General features: G+C 41.8%; 2 protein-coding genes across 8 annotated transcripts in view; both read right to left on the bottom strand.

The window, feature by feature from the left end:
* Nucleotides 1-2,084: 2,084 nt before the first annotated feature.
* exd2 (exonuclease 3'-5' domain containing 2) lies at nt 2,085-13,688 on the bottom strand. 4 transcript variants are annotated; one of them, XM_008288478.1, is made up of 10 exons: nt 13,612-13,688; nt 10,530-10,600; nt 9,987-10,441; nt 8,779-9,035; nt 8,558-8,684; nt 7,221-7,531; nt 6,103-6,209; nt 5,857-5,992; nt 5,159-5,527; nt 2,085-3,365 (listed from the first exon to the last, which is right to left on the bottom strand). In XM_008288478.1, the coding sequence occupies exons 3-10, from the start codon at nt 10,398-10,400 to the stop codon at nt 3,149-3,151; spliced, it is 1,938 nt and encodes a 645-aa protein (XP_008286700.1). In that variant the 5' UTR covers nt 10,401-10,441; nt 10,530-10,600; nt 13,612-13,688; the 3' UTR covers nt 2,085-3,148. The 4 variants fall into 4 exon arrangements, with proteins under 4 accessions (XP_008286700.1, XP_008286699.1, XP_008286698.1 ...); XM_008288477.1 differs by having other exon boundaries at nt 13,505-13,645; XM_008288476.1 differs by lacking the exon at nt 13,612-13,688 and having other exon boundaries at nt 10,530-10,753.
* Nucleotides 13,689-15,045: 1,357 nt separating this feature from the next.
* numb (NUMB endocytic adaptor protein) overlaps nt 15,046-17,882 on the bottom strand; it is a 60,344-nt gene continuing 57,507 nt past the window's right edge. For all 4 annotated transcript variants that reach the window (XM_008288472.1, XM_008288474.1, XM_008288473.1 and 1 more), the window contains one exon: nt 15,046-17,333. In XM_008288472.1, the coding sequence (XP_008286694.1) occupies nt 16,579-17,333 (755 nt within the window). In that variant the 3' untranslated portion in view covers nt 15,046-16,578. The remainder of the gene's footprint in view (nt 17,334-17,882) is intronic.

Genomic DNA, 17,882 nt, shown 5'->3' with positions numbered 1-17,882 from the left:
ATGTAACACATTTGCGTAAGGCCTCCCTTGCAGCTAGTTTGGACTCCGAACATAGAATTAGCAGCTTCCTTGCTAGCTGCTAATGTTTCCTCACCAAAGCTGCTTATGTTTCCTCACCAAAGCTGCTTATACCAGGGCTACGTCTCTCTGCTCACACTCAGAATCCAAGTCCCAATTCAGGGAGTTCAACCTCTGAACATGTCTCTGTGAAGACCAACTCATGGTTTCTGCATGACCGATGCCAACTGTAACAGCAGACAGCTGTACGTTGGAAGACGGTTGAATTAGCCGTCATATCAAACACAAAAAAACACACTTGGCTCCTGTGGATGTTTCTGAAATCTCGTGACTGCAATTCTTTTTTCTTTACAGGAAACAGTAGTTACTTACAGATTGGACTGCAGTTGTAATTATGGCAAAAGTGTGCCAGGCACCTTGGTGAGATATCTGGAGAATGTAGGATACACAGTATATCTGGAGAATTTAGAACTGTGCTTCAGCACCGTCGCTGCACAAATCAAAACACCTCCAAAAGTCGACTACTCAAGTTACAAGTCTTTTATTAATATGTTATAAAGGTGTGGATGATGGAGAATCTGCTCTTGCAGCCTCTCGTCACAACAAGGACTTGTTTTAGGCACCATTTGTTTATCCTGCCACGTCCACGTGGACCCTCGTGGTCTTGGGTAGTTGACATTTGCGTCACATGTAGCCTTGTGGATACATGAACGCAGAAAGCTCGACTTAGCTCCATAGATCAGGTCGTCTTTTAAAAGGCCTGATCTTCCACCGTTATTGGCCAAAATGTAGCAGTGGCAGCAAAAGACAAAACTGGAGTTGCCATGACGAAAAGGAAAGCCTTTTTTTGGGTCCATTTTGTCATTTTAATGTATACTAGGGTAAATGATGATGAAGGATGACCCAATACTTGGATTTAAAGGTGTTATTTTATTGATTGACAAAGTTCCACCTACAGAGTTGGTCACTGTTCAAAGTCCAACCAACAACGATGCACAACGAATTTTGGGATTGGTTGGACCACAAGTGATCCACCTATACTTTATTCTAATAAACCCACAGAATAAAATTATAAACCTGTAAATGAGCTTAGTGTGGGCACTTTAAGGGCTACAAAAGGGGAAAACGGCTCGTCCAAACTCTGCTTACCAGCACTGCGAAAGCCATGTCTCTATGCTAAGCTAAGCTAACTAGCTGTAGCTTAAGATTTACCAATGGTACAAGAGCAAGAAAGTTTATTTCCCAACATGTCTACTCCTTGTGCAGAATTCGCCCCACAATTTAAAGTGAAACAAACCAGAAGCGACGGAGTCTTCAGGTGTGTTTCCACCCTCAGGGGTTTCGCTGTAATGCAGTAAAGATGTCAGAGTGTCTTTCACAACAGGATTGCACTCTTTGTCACCGCTAAACTTCTTAAAAGGGGAATTCCACCAAACTTTACTTGCGTTTTTATTTTTTAAGAAAGTATTTCCCAAAGTTTGCCCATATGTCGCCTTGTTGATAAATCAAGGACACAAGACGAGAGAAAAATAAAGTCAACTTTGATGGAATCCCCTTCGACGGAGCAGCCTCATGTGCCATTGTTATTGTCGCAGTGTCGAACACTGACCATTAGAAATATGCTTAGTTTTCGTCAGCGTCTTAGGACAAAGGGATTCTGCATGTTGAGCCATTTTATTTATTTGTAAATGTGCTTTATTTAATTTTCCTGATTGAACTGTGAAACCAGGGGAGCTCATAACTCTACACTAATTCAACTTCAGATACAAACATTTGACTGACAGATTGTTCTGATGCCAAAATCAAGAGGCCTTAATTCAGCAAAACTAGATTGTAAAAAAAGAAAATGTCATTCCTGACAAAAAAAAATCCAACTAAAGACTCCTTTGACCTGAAAGTCACGAGTGATTCATATATGAAATGTTAAGAAAACCACTTTTGTACTCATTTTTACAGACTATTTATTAAACTGTGATTTTGTAAGAAATAAAAAAAGTGAATGTGGTCGTGTCTTCTTGTTCATATGCAGATATGTGTGTGTTCGCCACAGAATCAAGTCACAGAACATTAATACAAACATGAACTTTATTTTTTTTAATTTTTTTTATCATTCACAATTTAGGAAAACAGCTTCAGGGCTGGAAAACACGATTAAATACAAGGCAGCTGCTTTCATAATTTAATATTGTAAATAAATTCAATCACACCCGAGATGAAGATCTGCCTTGCAAAAGGGCTTTCATTCCAATCATCACATCAGAGTTGGCACCTTTTCCTCACTGTGCGTTTTGGGTTTTGCGAAAAGACGTCGTCGTAAAACGGCTGTAAACTGAAGCGGCGTCGCGTCCTGTTTGGTTAAACCTCCGGTCGGGTTCGGGGGTTAAGAGGCACATTAAAACATGAGCCATGGAGATTTCCGAACCGTCGGGAGAATCAGCAGCAGGACGCAAACGTCAGGAGTTTAAATGACCGACTCGAAGGCGCCACCTTTACTCCGCTTGCACTCCACTCCCTCTGCGAGAGAATAAACAAAAACCACCGAGATGGAACATTTTCAGGCCCGACGGCACCTCGACAACAAACTCATCCTTTAAAAGAAGGAAAATCTGATCTCAAGATGTTTCCTCATTGATCGACCTGAAAAAGAAAAAAAGCCGAGTGGAGCTGCAAATAATTTAAGGCCATATTGAAATGACCCGTCTCCTTGCAAAGCAAATCATTTATTCTCAGACTGATGACGGCAACAAGCTGCGAACCTGCAGGGGGGAAGTGGAGGCTGGTTATTAAATGTAAGGGGAGATTAAGAGCAGGCTGCAGCTTTTAGTTTTTCCTCTAAAAATCAGTTCTTGATTTCAATATCTTAACGATTTTCATAAATAGTTACAGATCTCGTTATAAAAAAAGTGTCCATATGCAATCAGGTAACGTCCACGAGGTTAGTGTTTCTCAGATTCAGTGCTGGATCTCCTCCACAGTTCATTCATTCCACTGATATCCATGGCAGAGCAGGAACTTCACATTTCCATCCCTGCGTCCGGATTAGTGCATTCATCTGCCCGCTTAAAAAAACAGAAGCAATTCGATAGAGTGGCTTTTGTGACGTTTGGGATGAGAAAATACGAGTTTCCCGTCAGTTGAGTTTGATGGGCAGGTCCTCTCCATATTTGCGGAGAAACTTGCCGTGGTTGTGGTCGACGGACCAGAGAGGAGGCAGGTGACGCGGCTGCATGGTGGTGAGGAAGTGCTGCCTCCAGCGACGCTCCAGGTCCATGAGGCCTCGCAGGCCGAGCTCAGCGTGAGTTCGGACCACCTTCAGACCGTGAGGCACGTACGCCTCGTTTAATATCCTTCAGAGGAGAGAGGAGCAGTCAGAGCAGGCAACATGCAGCTCTGCAGGCTGGACGCAGCAGAGCAACAGAACGAGGAGATTAAAGCTGCTGCTGGCTGCTACCATCATCATCTGGTGATTACGGTGACCGACAGGGGGAAATGACGCGCGTATACACAAACGAGCTACGAAAGGAAAACGCTGCACATCCAGTCACACAACAGAAGTGCCACAGGCCTTTGGGGGCAGTAGTGTCTCCATCTAGTACGATCACACCTATCTAGACTGTTTTTCTCCTGACTAGAACCTTGCTTGTGTTGTATCCGCTCTCAGATGTAGGTCGCCTTGGATAAAAGCATCTGCTAAATGAAACTGTTGTGAGCTTTTCACCTGAGAGGCAGACAACGGTGAGCAAGACAAGTAACGTTAGTTGAAGGAAAAGATGCATGAAAAGGTTTGTTTTCTTTGGTCTCCATGGATAAACATAAAAAACAGGGAGACGGTAGTAAAGCACCACTTCAGCACCATAGAATCACAGTAAATCAGGGGTGTCCAATCCTGGTCCTCGAGAGCCCCTATCCAGCATGTTTTAGATGTTTCCTTCTTCCAACACACCTGATTCAAATGATCAGGATCGTTATCAGACTTCTGCAGAGCTTGATGATGAGCTGATTATTTGAATCAGGTGTGTTGGAAGAAGGAAACATCTAAAACATGCTGGATAGGGGCTCTCGAGGACCAGGATTGGGCACCCCTGAAGTAAATGAAAAGACAAAGACTTAAAAACTGCCCCTCGAGGCCTGTGGCACTTCTGTTGTGACTGGATATGCAGCATGTTCTGTTTGCAGTGCGTTTCTGCTTATGCAACATATATGCAGCTCGTTTGTGTACGTGCACATCATTTGCCCCCGTCGGCCGCTGTAGGTAATAGCTTAATGTATATATGAGTCTGAGCAGGCAACAATAACTGCAGCACAGAAATGCAGAAGTTATATCAGAGGAAACTGTAAATGTTCCTCTCAGTAAGGATCTGAACTCCCAGCAGTTTGAGTGGTTTTTTGTTTTTGCTTCTGTGACATTTTTTTTTTCTTTGTTTACTGCAATATAAAGTCCTGCACCTGTATGGAAATGGCACAACTATGACTGGAAATAGAGAAAACGGTTTTCTGTGCTGTATGACACAAATAAAATGCCATACATCATAAAAAAAGAAAAAGAAAGCTGAATTTACTTACAAAAATAAAAACACCTGGAATCAACATGTACAAAATGCTTTTCGATTTCCCACATGTGTTGGCAAGACTGGGTGGCTTGACGAACTAGAGATATTTACCTAATCAAAACAGACACAGTCCTGCTCTCATGCGTCACATGTTAAATCAGCTTATGAGCAGCTGACTGTAAACTTTTGTCACTGTTTGTTTAAATGCTGGTGCTTTTAATTGGCACGTGAAATGATTTCTACCTTCCTGTTATTAAAACGTGCTGCTCAAACAAATGAGAGTAAAATATTATTCATAGGCTGCTCTTTTTTATTTATTATTTCTTGCTCTGTGGTACAAGCAGCACAAACATATTCAGTATTTCTGGTCTGACTGCTGCCACAGTGCTGGAGTTGCTTTAAAGTTTCAGCATTGAAAAGGTCATTTATGCATTAAAATAAACATTTGTGTGGACCAGCAGCTGGACTAACTAGATTTTTGGGTATTTTTTCGTATTTCAGAGGGTTTGTCTTTAAATCTCTCGTGTGTTTTAGGAAATTTAGTTCAGTTTTGGTGACATTTAACCTAAATGTCTCGAGTCGCAGCTCACCTCGTCTCCAGACCGGCCGCCTGCTGCAGCGCCTCGTCCGTCAGCTCCTGCTCCTCGTTCATGTCCAGGAAGCTCTTGATCAGAACCTGCAGCTCGTCTCGCCGCTGCTCCGGCAGTCCCTCGCCGGCGGTGAGCAGAGCCCGGGCCGCCGACCGCACTCGCCGTCGGTCCGAGTCCTCCAGCAGGCGAACTCCCTCCTCGCAGCCCTGAGGGGCGGCGAACTCCTCGGCCAGCTGCTGCTTCAGGAAGCCGTCGTGCACGTTGGAGGCGGCGTGGCAGCTGGTGCAGAGCAGCAGGATGTCGTGGGAGTTGTGGTCCTTCATCTCGGTGGGAAAATGTCGCCTGTACTCGTGTGGAACGATGTTTTTTCTGTGGGACCGGAGAAAGTCACAAGTTAGTTGCTGCTGCTGCTGAACTCTGCATCTTAAGTTACTGATCTGACAACATGTACGACACACTGAGGATCCTTTGAGTTTCTAAACACATCATCTGAAGCTGAAATCGTTGATGCACAGATAAAGTAACTGACTATTTGGTTGATTGGTTAATTCTGGTCATTATTTGTCAAGCAAGCTTTAAAAAATTCACTGCTTCTGTGGTGGAGGTCGGAAAAAAGACGCAATTTCTCGACTAAGTGATTATTTTCAAACATTAAAAACACACTGAAGTAAGTTGGAAGGTGAGTTAGTGCGTCAGACCTGATGTAGGAATCTGCTTTTCCACAGACCACACAGAGATTCTCCTTAGCGGTGAGATAATAATCCTGCTGAGAGTCCGGACGTCCCGAGGGCTCGAACAGCAGCCTCACGACGAACGGATCTTTACTCTGAAGCACTGAATCACAAACAGACGGGTTTTCACTTTCTGAGCCCAGACTGGACATCAAACTCTACTTTACATACAACTATCTATCCAACTGTGAACTATCTACAAAGAAGGCGTACCTCCTATTCCTTTATCGAGGTACCACTTGGCTTTCTTCTTGTCGCAGGTACACAGAGGTTGACCATCCGGAGCGTGGAGGAAGCAGTTATCATAGAGAGGAGACTTTCTGGAAGAGGCAGAGAGACAAGCAGCCATATTTATACAGGTTTATATTTATACCTTCCAGAAGAAAAAAATAGGATAAGAAATGTAATTCTGCTCTGTTGTGGAAAGATGATATGGAGAGAAAAACTACATCATTACAACAGGGGCACATAAACACTTTTCCTATTGGATTGTTGCAAATAGGTTCCAAGTTTTTAAACCTTAACTGTGTAAAACTGTCAGTCACACAGTTGGGTAAGTTTACAAACACTTCTATCAAGGTAATATTGAGTTTCCAATGGCTTCTACAACAAAACTGATCATCTAAGTTGCTGTGTGTATATTTGTTTGTTCACAACTGTATACAGCGCTTAACAAATCTATTAGACCACGACCCGATGTAAGGTTTATGTCACAGCTGCCCGAAATGAACAACATTCGTAATTACCAAAACAACTTTTTATGTTTCTGTAATGATTAATACACGAGTATGAAGACGCTTTTTAACCAAAAACAATATTTGTAATGCTGAAATATAATTACTATTGTTATCCAGGAATTTTCTAATTTACTGTTCAACAAAAAAAAAAGTAAAACAATAACACACATTATTATTTCCTGATGAAGATGTCAGATTATAGTTATTTACTTGCATTCCTGAACAGAAAAAAATTGTTTTAGTGGCTGAATGATGTGCTTGATTCATGTCTGATCCAGTGAGTCAGCTTAAATTTGGGCATAAAAAGGTAAATTCCGTTTGAAATTCCTCATTCCTGTTTTAAAATGGTAAAACATGGAGAGCTGAGTGTGAATTAAAGCACTTCCTGATGCTAGATGGTCGACATATACATACGGTGCTTAACATATCAGACAGGTGGGCTAATAAATTTGTTAAGCACTGTGGTAAACGTTAACCTTACAGCTTAAAAGTAATTTTCCGTTCATAATGCCCCAAACTCATTCACAGCTGGTTCATCTTCAGACATCACAATAACCACCTCCTCTGCCTCCAGTAACAGAAGCCTCTCCTCACCTGGCGGAGTAGCCCACACCCAGCGGTTTCCTCTTGTTATTCTTTCGAGGGTCTGGGACTTGCTGATCTCCAGACTCTGGGCTTTCGAACACTGGCTGCTTTCTCGTCTTCCGCCTCCTCTCTCCATCGCCGGGCTTCTCGTCTCTGTCTCCTCGGCCCCTGAAGGGCACGTCGACCAGACCCTGGCAGCGGGAGGCCAGTTCAGAGTAGGAGCTCCCGCTGGAAGAGGCGGAACCGGCGTCGGGCCGGAGGCCGAGGAGATGGAGGAAGAGGGCGATGGAAACCTGGGCATCTCGGGCTGCGTAAGTCATCTGGAGGGAACAGACGGGGGAAGATCTGAGTATTATCCAGCACTCGAAGATGTTTCTTTTCATGTCATGTTCAACGTTTCTTCAAACAGAATCCCTAGTCTCCACTGGGATACTGTTAAAGACCACTTCTTTTATCTGTTTCAGCTGGATTCCTGAGTCGGTTTGGCAGATGGTTTTAAATACTACAACACCCATGAGTCTTGGCTGTTGCTGCCATGAAGGAGAAGCAGTCAGTAAAAAGCAGGATTTGTAGTTGCAGCTGAGGGATAAACAAGTCCTTCAAACTGCAGATTGTATTATCAGTTCTCTCACCAGCATAAATCTACTGGGTAATATTTTACCCCCAGTTAGCGGGTGAACATTACAGGACTTTAAGCTCTGTGACTGGACGTTTCTTCCCAAAATGCACTTCAGATTTCATGTGCACAGGCTTGTATCTTTGCCCTCTTACAGAAAGAAAAGGCAATTTTCTGTTCTGCCATAAAAGTGCTCTAACTGTCAGTCACCTCAAATTGTCTGTAGAGGAAATTAATTGAATTTCTAGAACCAGAGGCTCCCAGAATAACTTTCTCCATTAACCCTCTGATCCCTAAAACCTGCTGCTGGGGCTCGAAAAGCATGCTGTCCATAACAACAACAACAAAACTTTCTATTTATTAGGGCAAGACACTGCAAAAACTGAAACAACTGTTGGATGATATTAGCAAAACTTATCTTTAATCTGTGATTAAAATTGTGCCATGTCATCAGACTCACTTTATTCTACATGTCTGATTTAAAAATTCACCAAAATACACAATTTGCATTAGATTCTGTAAACTTTTTTTTTTTAAAAATAAAAAAAATTGCCAGTTCAACAAAGAAAAAATGACTGATTAAGCCGTGACCATCATCACATGATAAAAAATTCTGAGACTCTTCGCTTAAAATGCTTGGAATTCAGAGGGTTAAGTCTTTCAGTCATTTACTGAGTTAGCTCAGAAGATATGAAGACCATGGAGCGACCTGTAATTTAATTGCCCCTACCTGCTCCAGCGTCAGGTGATCTGCTTCCCAGTCACTGCAGCGCAGCTCCAGCGATTTATCCAGAGATACATTCAATAGATCTGCTGCCAGAGACTTCAGGCTGAGGCCGTTACTCACTGAAGTTTGCCTAAAAGAAATGCAGAGTTGAAAAACATCAGTAAGCAGTTTAAATAACTTACCAAAGTGTGACTGTAAGACAAACAGCTACTGCCCAGCTGTACCTCTGTCTTAAGGCGAGGTAACGCAGGTCGACTGTGCACGACAGCGACAGACCGTAGTCACGTGTCAGACGTTTGCCATCCTCATAGCAGCCGACGCCAACCTTCAGGATGTGCGGGTCTCTGAGGACTTCCATCAAGCTGAGCGGAAACGGCTGCTGCCCGCTGCGAAACGCCAGCAGCCTCACCAGGATGCACAGACCCGAGTAGGAGGCCATCTGGAGCAGGGAGACCGCGGAGGTCCGGCCCTTCACCGAAACCTGTGACCAAACACAGCAGCCGGGTCAGACGAGAGTCGGGTTTAATCATGAACGAGGATGTTTCAAGGACAAGTCCACCCAGCAGATGATCTCATACTGCTAGAAATTAGCAATCTGATGTTAAATCTTCAAACATGAACTTTTAACTGACTTCTTCAGCTTTTGATGAGGAACAGTGACAGACATTATTTGCTTTGATTGAGAAAATAATCGAAAACTTAATCAACAGTGGAGGTAACAGTGAGTCCTAATAAACATTTGTTGAAACTGTTGCTGAATAGTTTTGGTAACAAATCATTGTAGCCCCATACATTTAAGTAGATTCTACTTTATCTGTAAATATGAATGTGATTTTGCATTTGTTATACTTTTACATTGCATTTTGTAACTGCACAGACCCAACCCCAATCCTTTGTTTCTGTTGTCTGGTAGGTGTTGGAAGTCAAAAAAAAAGTTCTTCAATGATATATTAGTTACCAAAAATGGAATACATTGATGATTTGTATTGTGGCAATAAAACTATTTAAAGACACATGATAGAGGCCACAAAGGCAGCTGCTGAGCCCCACTGGATATTTATGCTGGTCAGAGGTCATTAAGTGTCATGGAAGACTTGGTCATGGTGCCACTTCACTAGCTAACCTACTACAACGCCTTCTGCTTTACAACACAGAACTGCCCATCTGCTCTCGTCACGGTCATATAAAAAAGTGAGAAGCGCCATCTTGTGGTGCAATCAGGTACTACAGATACAATACTTGAAGTGTGCATGATGTAGGAATACTGTATCGGGATATATTAAATATCAATTGACCCCGATTGGATAAAAGGCAAACAAACATTCAAACTCAAGATCAAAACAAACATTTGAGCTATTTTTGGAGGCAAAGCTTTGAGATTTAGGGTGGATTTATCCTTTTTATATGAAAGCATGCAAAAGATATTTCTTACGCCTTTGATCTTTACCCATTCACAGTCCAGCCCCAGCACTGGGAACACTGAAAGCTCCTTCTGCATCAGCGGCCACATCTGCTGCCACTCCTCTTCAGAGCTCACCATTACCGGGTTCACCCCCAGCAGCTGATCAGAAGTCGGGATCTGGACCGGAGGTGGCGGTTGTTGCGTGGTCTGACACTCCACAGACTTGACCTCCTTCTCCAGAGGACATGGTGGCTGGATGTACTGATACTCCACAGCTGTGAACTCCTTCTCCACAGGACACGGAGCTTCCACAGGATCCACTACCTTCTGGACGGAAGGCAGCTTCTTCTTTTTCGTCCGATACACCCGCCATATGAGCAGCCCTCCTAAGGTCGCCCCCAGAACCGTCGTTATGACGGCGGTCAAAGGCCCTCGATTGGACATGTCGACTAGTAGTGATGTTTACCAGGCTGAGGAGTTCAAACCTGGAGTCAGGAGATGCTGTCGGTGAGCTGATCTGCACGTCTCATCTCAAACAGCTCATTCGTTAAGCAAACTCAAGCAGCGTTTTACCTTCCCAGTGTCAGTGAGCTTCCATGTAACCCTGGCTCTGTTTCTGTTATCTGGACAGACGCTGATCATCTCTGGAGCAAAAGAAGCAAACACACATGTCCTCCTGATTACATGAAGTCACTGATTGTACATCTAGGTTCATCATCGTCTAACTGCGAACTGTGCCAGCACGTTATTTAGAATCCAAGGCTGCAGCAGTTAAACAAATACCCCTTTATTCTTGTTATTCCATCATAATCTAGAGCAATCCAGTTAAAATCTGAGCTACATATTACCACAGCAAGCAGTTTTATCAACTTCCATCCATCCATCATCTATACACCGCTTAATCCCCACTAGGGTTGCGGGGGGCTGGAGTCTATCCCAGCTGACAGGTCACCAGTCTATCACAGGGCTACACTTAGAGACAGACAACCAAGCACACTCACATTCACACCTACGGACAATTTAGAATCACCAATTAACCTCAACATGTTTTTGGACTGTGTGGGAGGAAGCTGGAGAACCCGGAGAGAACCCACGCTGCACGGGGAGAACATGGAGACTCCACGCAGAAAGATCCCGGGTGTCCTCACCAGCGACCGTCTTGCTGCGAGGCGACGGTACTAACCACTGAGCCACCTGCAGCCCAGTTTGATCAACTTTTACTGCATAATTAGTGTCATGTTTGACATTAAAATCAGTGAGTCCATCAGATAGTAAAGCTCGACTCATTATTGTCATGGCTGATTATCGAATCAAATATTTGAAATTTGTCCAATTATCAGTAGTTTTTTTTTTTTTTAAGACAATTCTTGATAAATTAATATTAAAAGTACTACATTGGTTCTGGTGAACACTGAAGGATAAATGTTGATAAGTTTCCTTTAATCAAACGTATACAAAACAGATATTTAATGCTTTTTCAATTTTGATACCAAGATTTTCATTGATACAACAGATGTATATCAGTTCCTAACAGCAGCTGTTGGTCTGCCTGATTTCTATTCATTGGTATTTGCATCATCCTCAAAAAAACAAACAAAAACAGAACATATCAGTTGGCCCCCATTAGACAGCTGTGATTTAATGTGCCCAAACGTGACACTAAAAGAAAAACCTCATAAAAAAAGTCATTTGTATCTATTTATATTATTGTTTTATTTTTTGTTTGTTTGTCTGTTTTTATACATATATTCATTATTAATATTATTTTTTATTATTATATATATGGGAGTGTGCAAACGAGACAATTTCATTGCCCAGTGTTAAACTGCTGTTTTTCATGCTGCGCATATGACAATAAACGTCTATCTATCTATCTATCTATCTATCTATCTATCTATCTATCTATCTATCTATCTATCTATGTGGGTATTTTTCTTATAACTTATAGTTAATCTTTGTCAATTGTGCAACAAACCTGGACTCATGTTTGCTTTTCTTTGTGTAATTCTACATTCAGTTGTATGCTACCTTACTGTACCTCACCTGGGCAATAAAACAATATGAGAATGTACCAGCAATAGACATTTATTGATTGCTTGGTAGAATATCCAACAGTTTCACTTAAACTCAGTAGATTAAACATCAATGACAGTAAATGATGAAAATGCAGCAATTGGTGGCAAAATCAAATCCCAAGTGTGCTCCCTCTTTGTCTCATAAACAGCCCGTCACGTCCTTCAATAACGGAGACGCGTCCCGACTACCTCCTCCTCAGTAATGCACTCAGTCATCTTTCATGCCCCTCCACGTTTTTTCATGCTTGCCTTGTTAAATTCCTTTATCCTCATTTGTAAACATAGTTGTATAAGTGTTTCTCATTGTTGGAGCAACATTAAAACTATTACCAGTGTGGCCTGATAAACAAAACTACTTAAATTCAACGTAAGGTTGTCAAATTCCAAATAAATCTTTTTACTTGTGGTTTTTATTAAAAACAAGTCACTGAAAACTAACAACAAATGTCAACTCCTGCTAAAACTGTACCTCACCTCTCTGGTTTAAAAGCACATTTTACATGTATGCTTATTCTGTTTCTACTTCTGTAGGTCATATTTTTACTACTCCTGTTTAACTATACATCTTGTACTGCTTATATTTCTAAAACCTTGAATAGGAGAAACTGTAGCATAAACAAATCCTCCTCAAGAATCAATAAAGTATTTCTGATTTTAACCTCCTTCTAGAGAGTCAAACTTGCACTTTATATTTGCACAGCGACTCCTGGAGGTATTTCTGTTGCTTTGTGACTCATAATCCCCTGATTAAACTTGCTGCTAATTGACTTGAAACACTGCTTCTTATTTGTCTTGCAACACTTTTTAAATCTATCTGTCACGGTTTACTTTTAAACCCTAAAACACCAATCTACCTGAGCAATAAAACCTTCCTGATTCTCTATCTGTCGCCATCAAATAAAGCCCAATGAAGTGACTCACAAATGTTACTGCATGTTTGGCAATATACAATAAAGTTAATAGCTGAAAAGTAAAGCACAACGTGTAAAAGTTTGCAAGTGGAATCAAACACTTGCAGGGAACTTCTCATTGAGGTAACGATTTACTGGGGTGCAGAATTTGGTGCAACACCGGTGAAGTTAGCTCACGTTAGCCTGCTAACGCTCGTTTCGCCATGTAGACACCAACACAGGCTTGGTTATTATTTTTAAGCCACTTCAGAAGCAAAAATTCAAACGACAGACCCTGAAACATGACCAAGTTGTTGAAGCAAAGCGTTCACTCAAACACAAAACAAACCTCTGGCTGAAGTTACCGTCCAGCTGTCACTGAGCAGCTAGCTAGCAGTTCACACAACTTCTGCTAGCGTCGACGGTTTGCAGCTAATACTGGCTAAACTAACACCGGGTTTGCCTTTAAACTTCATTTATTTTTCATGTAAAACGGACTAAATGTAGCTTCAGTCAGTGTTTCTGTCACTGTTTCTCCTCACAGCAGCGTTAGCCCGGTTAGCCGCAGCAGTTAGCCGGTTACCTGGTTAGCTCGCTAACTCAGCGGTTCGCTTTCGACGCGGCGGAAACTCAGCTGCTCAGGAGAAAGTCAGCTTCTGTGGACACGAACTGGTACATTGTGAGTCTTACCTTCACGTTTTTAACCAACACAGCGCCACTTTCTCACACATGTACACCTGTTTGCTGAGCTGATGCATGTCTTCCGGGCTGTATTTATAAGGACGCCGCTGCGCCGGGACGCAGCTCCGCGACCGGCGCCCCCTGCTGGAGCGGCGGACCGAAGAGAAATTACACATCAATTATGATATGTATGTATCTGATTAATTGAATCATTACGGTTAAGACCTTAGAATAAATATATATTACGCAAACGTACCTAATGAATTTTAAAATAGATTTTAAGGCATTATTTAGACAACAAGCTAAAGAAAATACAATCTGTTTTAAACATTTACCAAATTCAAATATAAGGGTTAGTACCCCAAAATATTGTATACTTAAATCTACCTGCTTAAGTTAAATATTAAGGTAAAGACCCTACAATATTATTATTAGTATGCAAGTTTACAAGACTAATTTAAGTGTCAAAAATTTTAAGACCCTAAAATATTCTTACACAAATTTACCACATTTAAATAAGTATAAGACAGCACAATACTATTTTTTATACAAATTCACCTGATTCAAATAATAAATTTGAAACAATACATTATTTATTTTACAAATTTATGTCACTAATTTAAATATCAAGATTAAGACAGAAAAATATTTACAATCTAAATATGACTAAGGATTTTAAATATTAAGGTAAAGACCCCATAATAATCATTTTACAAGTTATCGAATTAAAATATTTAGGTTATGACCCGGCAGTATAATTTATTTATTAAGAGTTTATAATATTATTTCGTACACAAATTTACCTAATTTAAATATACAAGTTAAGACAATATATATTTTATACATTTACATCAATATTAGGGTTAAAATCCTACAACATTTATATTCTTAAAACTAAAAAGTTTAAATACTAAGGTTAAGACCCTACAATATTATTGATTATTTAAATGTAACTAGACCAATTTAAATATCAGGATTAAAATAACACATTCTATATTTTAAAAATGTATCTAATTGAAATGTAAAGGATAAAACAATACAGTATTAAATATTTATACAAATGTATCAGACTAATTTAAATATTGAGGTTAAAATAACATAATTTTATGTCTTTTACAACGTCATCTAATTTTAATGTAAAGGGGTTGACTTCAAGTGAAATGTAAGGAAAGTCTTGAGCTTAACATTTAATATTAATAACAATGCATGCACTTGTGCTCAGACAGCAACTATTTCTGTGACACCCTTAAATGTCGCTTTGTCCTGAATTTACATATATTTAAAAAAAACAAAAAAACAAAAGCAGCACATTTTCACATTTGACGATCTGCAATCAGTAAATGTTTGTAATTTTTGTGTGATAAATCAACAAAAACTGCTCCAAGTAACTGACACTGAGTTCACCAAAGTTTTTATGTTGTATTCAGTCAGAAACACACACCGTTTAATTCCTCTACCACCATGAATTTATTCAATCTTTTAGCTTCAGTATTTCTCCAAAGAAGTGGAATAAAGAAATGAAATAATTACAAAATGGAAAAATAGATCAGAGAATAGATCATATTCACAGGTTTGATTTAAAAAAATAAAAACATGATAGAGAGAAAATCAGACAGTGAGAGATGAAACCGTTTTTGTTTTTTTTATTGTTGTTTTTTTTAAATCTCCCTGCAGTTTTTTTTTCTGCTGCCCATCAGAACCACAGCAGGCTAACGGAGGTCAGGGCAGGTCAGCGTCTCGGCTACTGCAGCACCACAACTGACTGAAACCCAAGTTGATCAAGGTCACCTGTGAGGTCAAATCATCTACTTTTAGTGCTTGTGCAAAATTTTAAAAAATTAAAATCAACTACTTTAAAAAAAAAAAAAAAGAGGTGGAGAAACAGGAGATGACACATTCTACTGTGGTCAAATAAAATAATAATAATAATAATAATAAAAAAAAAAACGAGATCGATACCACGCACACAAAAAAAATAAAAGGATGACAGTGAAGACAGAAGAGTAAAATGTTAAGTACTGATGTGTACTAAACTATTAAAAACTGAGCACAGGTAAGAGAGGCAACCAGTTGGGCACCGCCACCATTGCTAGGTCCATATTGATTGTTGCTGCAATGATACCCTATTTACAGTGAGATGCTTCACATCCAATCACAGGATGCAACAGACGGCAATAAAGAGATTTTTCTTCAAAAATAAAACAAACAAAAAAAAAAATTAAAAATAAACACAAAAGTAAAGCAGCTGTCCCTTCACAAAATCTCTTTACATCACATTAAAAATTAGCACTGCCGCGAGCTGTGTTTACAGTATAGATTCTTTATAGATATATATATATATTTTATGTATAATATATACGATCATTTCTTGTATACACGAACATAAACTTGTTTCATCGTAGCTAGCCTGTGCCTTTGGCAAGATTACTTACAACTCTTCTGTTAGATTCCAAAGCTATTTAAAATATACTTAATGCATAAAAATAAAGATTTTGGCATTGTCTCACTCTATTCTTATGACTGGGAAGTTATTAAGGAGAACTTCTCATGTGGAAGCTGAGTTCTCTCAGTGCTGCAGTTCCTCTGCCAGGTTGAAGGAGGTCGTGTCCTGCCAACAGGGGGCGCCGGACCGAGCCGCCACGCCTGGGTGGGTGTAGGGTTGACGGGGAGCTGGGCGTGGCCCGGTGTTCCACAGGGTGATGGCGACCCGGCGCTCCACAGCACAAACAAAACAATACAGACAATGCTAATGAAACGCCCGGGGAGCTGCACCCTCGTTACCAGCAACCTGTTGTGTGTTTTTTTTTCTTCTTCTCTCACTGCCGTGCAGAGTTCTGCTACCTGCTGATTCGCCCGCTGACTCCCTGCTGAGTTTATCCGCTGAAACAGAGGGAGGAAGGCAGGAGGACGTTCCCATCTCAGCCACCTGCTCCACCAAGTCCTTATTGTCCAGCACTTCTATCTCACACTCAGTCCTCAGAGCTGGATCTCGAAGGTCTTGTGCAGCTCGGTGGAGAAGGGGTTTGTGGGCGAGGGGGTGGTGCGTTGGCGCGAGCGGCTCTCTAGCGCCGCCCACTGGGCCTCGAAGGCATCTTCCTGCGGCGGCGGCGGCAGCTGGGCGGATGGGGAGGATGGAGCCATCTGAGAGGGAGCAGCCCAGCCGTCGGCCCCGTTGAAGGTCACGCTGCCGTTGGAGGGCTGGAGGGGCGCCGGGTTCACCACCGGGGGTTTCATGAACGGGCTGACGTTCCCGACGGCCTGAACGTCGTGCTGCGGCGTCGTGGAGGCCGGGGGGGCGACGGGGAACGCCTGGGGTTGCGTGGCGGAGCCGAACACGTTGGCCACCATCTGCGAAGGAGTGATGCCGAACACGGGGACGCTGGGCTGCGGGAACGGCAGCCCGTTGGACATCGGGTAGGAGGCCGGAGCCTGAGCGTGGAAGGCCGGCTGGCGAGGGGGCAACATGGGCACGGCGGGGGGCAGAGAGGGCATGAAGGCCACCGGGGCAACCGAGGGAACGGCGGCCACGGGCATCGGCACCGGGGCGGCAAATGGCTGGGGAGGGGGCGTAGCTGCTGCCATGATGGGGTTGGGCTGAGGGGCCCGGACTGACTTGGTGACTTCTTCTAACCACCGGTCTGCTTCTGATGGTGTGCGCTTGTGAGACGGCAAAACTGGGGAGGACGACGGGGGGACGACTATCACCGGGGTGGGAGACGACCACTCACCTCCTGTTGGCACAAAGTTAAAGGATGAATCTCAAGCAGCAACATTTAACTCAAGACACGATGAGACAGAAGCAAACAGGGCCGATAAAAGCAGACGACTGGTTTAAGTGATGCTGATTGTGATTATAATCTCAGCAACAGCTTGTCTACATGCAGCTGATGTTTACCATCAACAACAACCTGTAAAGACTGAAGAAAAAAAACAGCACTCAGATATTTAACTCAAGCAAAAGTCTCATCAACAAAATGTGGTGTATTTAGTTTTAGTGGTAAAGTTTGGTCCTTGTCACTATAATGTGCAATATTTTTTTTTTAACCTCAGTATTATTGCCAGTATTACTTTTCTCTTTTCTATTCTAGTCGTATCTTAGTGTACTTTATTTCTATTTTCATTTTCAGTCTTGTGTTTACTGTGCTAATACTAAAAGGAGAAAACAGTTGGGGAGATTCAGTCAACACAGACTGTTTATTCTTCGGCGAGAACAGCCGATCAGTTTTAAGTCATTAGAATTATTCTGCAAATTCTAAATGGCAAACATGCTTGATATGAAT

The sequence above is a fragment of the Stegastes partitus genome, unplaced genomic scaffold (assembly GCF_000690725.1).
Source record: "Stegastes partitus isolate 25-593 unplaced genomic scaffold, Stegastes_partitus-1.0.2 Scaffold560, whole genome shotgun sequence".
In the NCBI taxonomy this organism is placed as follows: domain Eukaryota; kingdom Metazoa; phylum Chordata; class Actinopteri; family Pomacentridae; genus Stegastes; species Stegastes partitus.
This window is presented reverse-complemented; position numbering and strand designations above follow the sequence as displayed.